We start from the raw sequence: 10,385 nt of genomic DNA, 5'->3' as shown, positions 1-10,385 counted from the left end.
TAGTTGTTTCTCGCATCTTTGTATCGCTGGTATGTTTGGGGGTTTGGCCTCTTCCTGTATTGATTCCATTTTTGTGTCTTTTGGTCTCTGGCCCTCTCACAATTTCTATTGAACCAATCCTGTTTCCTAGTTCTGCATCTCTGTTTTGGTATAAAAAATTTTGTGCCTTTATCATATATTTCACAAATCTTGACATACATCTCATTCGCTTCCTTGTCTAGCATCAAGTCTGTCCAATTATACTCACTAAAAAAATTTCTAAGGTGGCCATAATGTCCTCTCCTGAAGTCAGGTTTTACAGCTGCTTCAACCTCTTTATTTCCTTCCAGATTATAACGCATTGCATACTTTATTCCCAAAAAGACATGGTCACTTTTACCCAAGGGAGGAACATACTGAATGTCAAGTATCTCTTCCTCCTTCCTGGTAAATATCAAATGTAGCATGGAGGGAACGTCTCCTTCCCTCATCCTCGTAGCTTGTTTAACATTTTGATACAAGAATGTTTCCATGATGAGGTCTACAAATCTACAGGTCCAAAAATATTCTGTTTTAGCTTCATATGCTTCCCAGTCTATGGATTTCAAGTTGAAGTCACCAACTATCAACAGTCATGATCTATCTTTATCCACTCTTGCTATAATCTCTCTCGTTATTGTTATAAGACCTTCACGTTTACTATCTAGCTCCTCCTTTGACCATGTGCTGCTTGGCAGTGGACTATATGCATTTATGATCATTAGTTTATCATCCTCATGGCAGATGTCTAGTGCTATTATGTCAACTTCTTGTGGATTGGCAGTCATTATTTCTTTCACCTTAAGGTGTTCTTTCACCAGCACAGCAATGCCACCGCCTTTCCTAATTTTTCTGTCTCCAAATTGAGTAGCCCCTTGGGAATATGACCTCATTTAAAATAACATCTTCAAATTTTGTCTCTGTGAGTGCAACAATGTCTGGTGTCTGCAGCTGTATTACATCACTGAACTCCAGTATCTTCGATCTCACTCCATCTATGTTGGTGTATGCAATCTTCAGGAACTTGTTCCCCCTCTCCTTATTCTTCACTCCCCCTCTCTCTATTGATTTTGTTGGTTTGCCTTTATGTACCACTTTACTGGTCTGCCTACCCCTATCACTTTGTAGAAAAAAGAATTGATTTCTTCTTCATCCCTGCTCTCATTTAAACTTATTGCCTCGGCAAAGTTTAGTTTCAGCTTCTCTGTCTTCTTTTGAAAGATCTCGTCTTAACGACCACACTTTCCCATCCTCATCACTTTGTAATTTTCTGGCATTCCTGAGTACTTCTTCCATCTGTTTGGCACCGTTTAGGGTGATCCTCAAAGGTCAATCTTTCCCTTTTACGTATTTGCCTATTCTCCTGTAGTCGCACACATTCTCTATGGTAGTAAGACCTTCTACGAGGCCAACAATTTTTTCTAATACTTTCGCTTCTTCTACAGCTCTTTCTGACCTAGATGTTATCTCCTTTTCTTTGCAACCAAAAATAATCAGGGATTTGCTCCGATCAACTGTGTTTTGCACCAACTTCAGGTTAGATGCCAATTCCTTTCTCACTTCCAGCCTAATGTTTGCTTTATCTTGGTTGCTGCAGTGTTTGACATCCTTTACTGCTGCTTCAATTTTTTCCTTCTCCTTGGCCACTTGTACATAGGCGAGTTGCAAATCTTTCTTGCACTGTTCCCTGTGTAAGAATTCTATTCCAGGAACAACAATTCCTCCATCTGTGCTGACAAAAGCTGTTTCTCCTGTTGAATTTCCTTATCTGACCTAGTCATTTATGTTTAAATTTACTTTAACTTCTTCCAAAGCTATTTTTAAGAGTTTATTTTCTTCTTCCAAGGCTTTGCAACTTGTTTCTAATTGATTTTTATCCTTGTACAAGTCTTTCACTATATCCTCAAGACATAAAACTTTGCTATTCAAATGGTCATTACTTTCTTTCAATTTACTAATTATTTCTACATGAGAGTTCACTATAGTATCTAATTTTACCAACTTGTTATGTAGACTACTAATATCAATGCTTTCTTCATTGAATCCCGCAAAATCAAGCTCTGTTTTGTTTTTCCTCTTGCCGGCGGCCTTCTTGAATGTTCTTCTCTGCACTGGCAACCCTAGGGCAACGTTTTCGAATTTGATTTTTCACTTCCCTTAGCACATTCCTGTTATCTCACCTATTTTTCAAAAGCACTATACCTTTATGTTCTCTGGGACACCACTCACTATCATCAGCCTGTACTATAATACTTAGGATTGTTAAAATATGCTGGAGCTCCTCTGATGCAAGTGTTGACCCTAGGGGTGTCACCTTTTAGGTAACAGGGGCATCAGGGGGTGAAAGAAACTTTGCCCATTTGTTTCTGCCTGGTCCGGGAATCGAACCCGGGCCACAGAATTGTATATAGTTATTGTCCTGTCAATCGTCCTGCGTGTATGTGTGTCCGTGTGTCAGAGATAAATAGATTGGTTAGAAAGGCAGGGTTCAGGAGCTAAATACTGTAGCTCGATTCTACGGACACAAATAGTAAATACAAATAGTAACTACACATACACACCTCATTCTGTAAATGTAACCTCATTCTTATTACATAACCAGAATGTAAACCCCATTCTGAAGACATTTGTGTATCAACACATCAAGCAGACCACAAGAATTGGGGAAGGAGGTATTCCATTAATACTGGATCTAATATTCACCAGGAAAGAAGAAGAGATATTTGACATATAGTACCTTCCTCCCTTGGCAAAGAGTGATCATGTCCTGTTGGAAATTAATATTCTTTGAGATATAATCTAGATGAAAATGGGGACATTGAAACAGTTGATAAACTTGATTTTTAGAGATGACACTATGGGGAACTTAGAAAATTCTTTAATGAGTTTAAATGGACAAACTTGTTGCTAGGCAAGGAAGTAAATAAGATGTATGCCCAATTTTTGCAAAATATACGATAAAGGCACACAAACACTCATACTAAAACAGAGATGCAGGACCAGAAAACAGGATTAGTTCAACAGAAATTGCGAGGGCCAAAGACGAAAAGACAAGAAAATGGGTTCAATATCAAAGAGACCTAACCCACAAACATACCAACACTACAAGCAAGCAAGAAACGATTACACAACAGTAAGGAGAGAGGCAGAAAGGAACTTTGAGAAAGGTATAGTGGACAAATGTAAAACAGATCCAGACCTTTTCTATAAATTCATTTAAAGCAAGCTGCATGTAAACGATAAAATTCAGAGATTGAGAACGGAGAACAGGACTGCTGTGAATGAAAAATAAATGTGTGAAATGCTAAATGAACAGTTCCAAAGTGTTTGTACAAAATGAGGATTTCAGAGAGCCGGACCAAATACTAATTCCAGAGCACACCATAGAATACATAATGATATCTCAAGACGAAGTGAAAAAAATCACTTATGGGGCTAGGAAGAAATAAAGCGGTTGGACCTAAATGAGCTTCACCTTGGGTGCTGCGAGAATGTGCAACTGAGCTGAGCATTCCACTCCAATTAATATTCAAGACATCTTTGTGCACAGAAATCTTAGCACATACAGTATACGGAAAAAAAGCTAAACATAGTACCAATCTATTAAAATGGTAGTCGAGAGGAACCTATAAATTATAGACCCGTATTATTAACAAGCATGGTAGTCTTGAGTTATCTTGAGATGATTTCGGGGCTTTTTTTTTTTTTTTTTTTTTTTTTTTTTTTTTTTTTTAGTGTCCCCGCGGCCCGGTCCTCGACCAGGCCTCCACCCCCAGGAAGCAGCCTGTGACAGCTGACTAACTCCCAGGTACCTATTTACTGCTAGGTAACAGGGGCATTCAGGGGGAAAGAAACTTTGCCCATTTGTTTCTGCCTCGTGCAGGAATCGAACCCGCGCCACAGAATTACGAGTCCTGCGCGCTATCCACCAGGCTACGAGGCCCCTAACCAGGCTACGAGGCCCCTAGTCAAAACACTAGAAAAAATAGTTAAAACCCAAATAGGTTGAACACCTAGAGAGTAATGACATAATAACTGCCAGACAGTATGATTTTCGAACAAAAAGATCCTGTGTAACAAATCTTCTTAGTTTTTATGATAGAGCCACAGAGATACTACAGGAAAGAGATGGTTGGATTGACTGTGTCTATCTGGACCTTAAAAAGGCATTTGATATTCCCACACAAGAGGCTGTTCTGGAAACTGGAACATGCTGGAGGGGTAACAGGGAGACTTTTGACATGGATGAAACATTTTCTGACAGACTGATGAGGGCAGTAATCACAGACAATGTATCTGACTGGAAGAGTGTTACTAGTGGAGTACCACAGGGTTCAATTCCTGCACCAGTAATGTTCATAGTCTACATAAACAATCTACCAGAAGGAATACAGAAATATATGAACATGTTTGCAGATGATGCTAAGAAACTGGGGAAGTTAGAAGGCACAGACAATTGTAATGCTCTCAAATCAATCTAAATAAAGTAAGTGCTTGGAGTATAGTAGAAAATAGAATTCAATGTGAATAAATGCCATGTTATGGAATGTAGAATCGGAGAAAATAGACCACATACAACTTACAAATTATGTGGAAAGGAATTACAGTACAGAATTCAAATAGCGAGCGAGACCTAGGGGTGGTTTTGGATTGTAAGCTGTCGCCAAAGGAACACACATAAAGAACATTGTGAGTGGAGCAAATGCACTGCTTTCCAACTTCAGACTTGCTTTTAATTATATAAATGGTGAAATACTAAAAAACCTGTTCATGACTTTTTTGAGATCAAAATTGGAATATGCAACAGTTTTATGGTGCCCAAATCTCAATTGGCACATAAAGAAACTGGAAAATGTGCAACGGCATGCTACAAAATGGCTTCTGGAACAGAAAAACAAGAGTTACAAGGAGAGACTAGAGGCATTAAACATGCCAAAACAAGAAGATAAGAAAAAAAGGGGATATGATCACCACTTACAAAATAATAACAGGAATCGACCAAACTGACAAGGAGGAATTCCTGAAACCAGCAACATCACAAACAAGAGGACACAGATTCAAGCTAAGGAAACATAGGTGTCGAAAAAACATAAGAAAGTTTTCTTTTGCAAACAAGAGTGGTAGATGATTGGAATAAGCCAAGTGAGAAGGTGGTGAAGGCCAAAATCATCAGTAGTTTCAAAGAGTTACATGTATATGACAAAGAGTACTGGGAAGACATGACATCATGAGCATAGCTCTTCTCATCCTGTAACTACACTTAGGTAATTACACACACACATTATTGTTGTATCCAATTTTATATTGTCACGGTAAAATCTCTAGGAAGAGATTCGGCCTGCTCCCTAATCGCCTATTCTACTCATTCACGTCTATGTAATCAAGAACTGCAGCCAAGACCAAGAACAACAACTACTTCCAGACGGCTAGACAATAGCACAAGTCTCCCTCCTCTACCAGGGCCCGTCACCCCACCTCTACCAGGGCCCGTCACCCCACCTCTACCAGGGCCCGTCACCCCACCTCTACCAGGGCCCGTCACCCCACCTCTACCAGGGCCCGTCACCCCACCTCGCACCTGGGTCGCTGTGAGGCCACGCCCTTCCAAACAAGCAGTTAAAGCAGCCGGTTCCTAGTTAAAGGAGACTATCAACGCCCTCTGGCCAGCCAATATTCTGTATATATAGGGCTACCAAGCTCTCCAAGTTTCAGATTACTCCTGTGTGCTCCACTGAGTAGACCTATTGACACATCTCGGTGTGGTAAGATTTAGTCAGACTGGCTCATGGTATTCTGCACCATATATTATTTTGCATCTTAACGTAACGTAAATTTGATTATTCATCTTGTTTGTTTTGCACACTTTGTACTAAAGCCAAGCCTGGATATTATATATTTTGTAATTTGTTTAAAGTAATTTCTATTAAAGTAAAGTATTTTTAAATTTTGGTTCTGTATGTTTTCTCCTACAGTTAACCACACTGTGAAGACACCTTTTGCAGTCTAACTTTTTTTGTTTTTTGTTTTTAAATATTTTGTGACTGGCATTACAGACTGCTTTACCATCAACGTAAGTCACAGTATTTATATGCTTTTCCTAAATAAAATATATATATACTGTATACTGTACTTCTAGCGGTTATATGCCATGTCAAAAATAATAAAGAATTGTATTCCTTCTGTTTATGCAGTAACATTTTTATGTTCCATTGATATTTTTGCTGTTCCAATTATCATTTAATAATTTTCATTTTTTATTGATCTACCTCAATTCATTATTGTTTATCTCATTCAGTTTTAAGTCTTTTTAGTTTTTTATTTCATGCACGAAACACACTGTTTATTAGTGGCTTTATGGAATTGTACCTGACCTACCCATCAATTACACAATCTTCTTTTAAAAAGTGCCTGTACTTGTATGTATTTTTGCTTAAATAAAGATTGCAGGTGACGAGTCACAATAACGTGGCTGAAGTATGTTGACCAACCCACACACTAGAAAATGAAGGGACGACGACATTTCGGTCCATCCTGGACCATTCTCAAGTTGATTGTGATGAGGGAATTGATTGATTGATGAAGATTAAGCCACCCAAAAGGTGGCACGGGCATGAACAGCCCGTAAGTGGTGGTCTTTTTGAGCCATTACCAGTATCAATAGATGATACTGGAGATCTGTGGAGGTGCGACTGCACCCTGCGTGACAGGAACAATCTTTATCAATCTATCAATCTTCCCTTATCAGATGGGGGAGACATCTCCCGTCACGCAGGGTGCAGTCGTACCTAAACAGATCTCCAGTATCAGCTAATGATACTGGTAATGGCTCAAAAGGGCCACCACTTACGGGCTAGTCATGCCCGTGCCACCTTTTGGGTGGCTAAATTTTTATCATCATCAGCTTAAACAGTCACGGGGGAGACATCTCCCGTCACGCAGGGTGCAGTCGCACCTCCACAAATCTCCATTATCATCTAGTGATACTTGTAATGGCTCAAAAGGACCACCACTTACGGGCTATTCATGCCTATGCCACCTTTTGGGTGGCTTAATCTTCATCAATCAATCAATTCCCTCATCACAATCAACTTGAGAATGATCCAGGACGGACCGAAACGTCATCGTCCCCTCATTTTCTAGTGTGTGGGTTGGTCAACTTAAATAAAGATTATTATTATTATTATTATTATAAATGAGGAATGGTCAAATTATACAGAAGCATTTTGACTGTATTTTCAAACTGTAAAAAGCTTATACAGTGGCACCTCGACTTACGATTGCCCGACTTACGATAATTTCGCGTTACGATGTAAATTTCACCGAAAAATGCGACTCGACATACGATGGTGTCGTTGACTAACGATATTTATTTGTACACGTTCGGGTCAACCGAGCGCATAGTTCCAGGTCACGCGGCCGACCTTCCTCAGTTTACTACAGCTGCCCGCTTAGTGACGATCGCGCCTATAAGAAATTCTTCTTTTGTGGTGATTTTTTTGCATTTTGAACATTAAAGTAATTATTATATATCACGCCATGAGTCCCAGGAAAGTCAGTGCTAAGGCTCAACATACGAAAACCCACGTAAGAATGACCATAGAGCAGAAACAAGAGATCATTCGTAAATATGAAGATGGTGTGCGGGTTGTTGAACTAGCTAGGCAGTACAACAAATCTCAGTCAACGATATCCACCATACTGGCTAAGAAAAAGGACATTATGAGTGCTAAAGTGGCAAAACGCGTATCAATAATCACGAAACATTGAACACAAACACTTGAGGATGTTGAACAGTTATTATTAATTTGGATACACAGCAAAGAGTTAGTGGGTGATAGAGTTTCAGAGGCCATCATTTGTGAAAAGGCAAGAAAATTGCATGAAGACCTTTTAAAGAAAACCCCTGGAATGAATGATGCAAACGCGAAGAGAGTTTAAGGCAAGCAGGGGATGGTTTGAGAAATTTAGAAAAAGAAGTGGCATTCATAGTGTTTCCGAGTGTTGTGTGTTGCGAGGTGGTGAAGAAACACAGCAAAGAACTGACCACCGAAGAACTTCACAAGGAGCAAGAGACAGTTGAGGAAATTTCTTCAGGGGAGAAGGAGACAGTACAGAATGTCCCTTCCTCATTAATTAAGGAAACGTGTGCAGCATGGGAAGAATTGCAAACTTTTGCTGAAATGACTCGCCCAAATCACGGTGCAGTAGGCCATTGCCTTAACCTTTTTAATGTCACTGTGATGCCTCACTACAGAAAAAATTAAAACATATGGAAAAACAAAAATCTCTGGAAAGGATTTTAGTGAGACAAACAAGCAGTGAATCACAACCAGGTCCTAGTAGTATGCAGGCAAAACATAAGAGAGAGTGTACCCCAGAAAAGTCATCACTGCCTGATGTTATAATGGAAGGGGACTCCCCTTCCAAACAGTAACACCTCTCCTCCTCCCCCCTAATCACCATCAAGAGACCTCCATAAAGGTAAGATAAACTTATGTCCTGTATTGTAGTTAGAAAAAAACATTGTATTCAGTATAAAATGTATTTGTAAGTTATTATTTTGGAGGGTGGGGAACGGATTAATTCAATTCCCTTTATTTCTTATGGGAAAAATCGCTTCGACTTACGATCCATCTCTGGGAACGGATTACCATCGTAAGTCGAGGCCCCACTGTACATCATTTGGGTTAGGCTGTGTTAGATGAGGTTAGGTGGAGTGATGTAGAGGTAGGATAAGGTTAGGTAGGTTTTAAAACACATTGGTAAACTGTCTTGAGTGCGATGAGACTTGTATGATTAGGCTAGTTTTGGGTATGTCTAGCAGAGTATTGGCAGCCAAATTTTACTTGAACAACAGACATAGTTGTTTTTAAAAAATATGTAGACTAAATGATAGTGATGGCTGCATCATTTAATCCTTTACATGCTCCCATTGTAACTATTTTTTTGTGTTTACTTCATTTCAATTATTGCTTTTGATAATTAGTTTTAAGTCTTAGCTTTTAAGTTTATTTTCCCACATCTTGCACAGAATGCTGTGCATACTAGTGGCTAGAGGCATAATATATACTTTCTTATCTAGAAATCCAACATTCTGCTTTCAACTAATTTTGTATGTACTTTTCCCTAAATAAAATTACCATTATCATGTTTGATCAACCAAAGACCATACCTGAAACTCGGGGTTCTTAAATACAGGAGCTTTCTTCTCTTCCTTTTCTTCCACGACCTCATCAGTTGTTACCATTTTCTTGAATACTCTTATATGAAACTTAATAACAATACTTAAATGGTGAGGAGGTTCTGGTTTATTTATGACAAGAATGACGCGTCACTACTGACTGTCACTGTCACTACTGTCTGTCACTGTCACTACTGTCTGTCACTACGATAAGATTTCAACAGTAGGTCTTGGAGTTAGGCTTCTTTGTGGCAAGTGCAGTTTGCGTGGTTTCCTTCCAACGACTACACCACGTGCCCAGCGTGCATCTGCCTTCAGCAGACAGGAGGCAGGCAGGAGACAGGCAAGAGACAGTTGTTGTGACAACAACGTCACACTGATACTAATCAGGGTACAAGACGGATCGCACACATATTTTGATAATTTCGCGCACAAAATGTGCACGTTTCGTATATACTAATATGTATGTTTAGTCAATATTAAAAGCACAATATAATGCTATTAACAGTTAAAATATCTTCAGTTTAACAGGCATATGGTTACTAAATGAAGTTCAGTAATGCGATAGGCATATGTTGTTGTTGTGAATTGACGGGCGACGACGATGGAGGTAGCTTCGTAACTGTTGCCCGCCGATGTAAACAACACGTTCGAATGCCCACAAACATGCTCGAACGCACTTAACACTGGAGCGTTACACACAGAAATCATAATAGCGTATGCATCAAAATGAAAAAAAAAAAAAAAACAAGGGCCGTGAAGAGAGTTCGAACCTACGTCCGAGAGGATCCCAGACGCGCCTTATAATCGACTGTGCCACGACACATCGATTAAGGCGCGTCTCGGACGTAGGTTCGAACCATCATCGCGGCCCTTGTGGATTTGTTCATTAGAGCGTTGCCGGGTTTTGGAGAAACTCCAATTTTTTTATTTTTTTTATTTGTTTGTTTGTTTGTTTGTTTGTTTGTTTGTTTGTTTGTTTGTTTGTTTATTTATTTATTTATTTATTTATTTATTTATTTATTTATTTATTTATTTATTTATTTATTTATTTATTTATTTATTTATTTATTTATTTATTTATTTATTTATTTATTTATTTATTTATTTATTATTTATTTATTTATTTATTTATTTATTTATTTATTTATTTATTTATTTATTTATTTATTTATTTATTTATTTA

General features: G+C 38.7%; 1 protein-coding gene across 1 annotated transcript in view; it reads right to left on the bottom strand.

Moving 5' to 3' along the window:
- LOC123773571 (INO80 complex subunit C) overlaps positions 1-9,816 on the bottom strand; it is a 65,679-nt gene extending 55,863 nt beyond the window's left edge. The window contains exon 1 of the mRNA XM_069312529.1: positions 9,191-9,816. Coding sequence (XP_069168630.1) covers positions 9,191-9,265 — 75 coding nt within the window. The 5' untranslated portion in view covers positions 9,266-9,816. The remainder of the gene's footprint in view (positions 1-9,190) is intronic.
- Positions 9,817-10,385: the final 569 nt, after the last annotated feature.

This window comes from Procambarus clarkii, chromosome 72 (assembly GCF_040958095.1).
Source record: "Procambarus clarkii isolate CNS0578487 chromosome 72, FALCON_Pclarkii_2.0, whole genome shotgun sequence".
NCBI classification, from domain to species: domain Eukaryota; kingdom Metazoa; phylum Arthropoda; class Malacostraca; order Decapoda; family Cambaridae; genus Procambarus; species Procambarus clarkii.
Note: the sequence above shows the minus strand (reverse complement) of the source record. Positions and strands in the feature narration are given on the sequence as shown.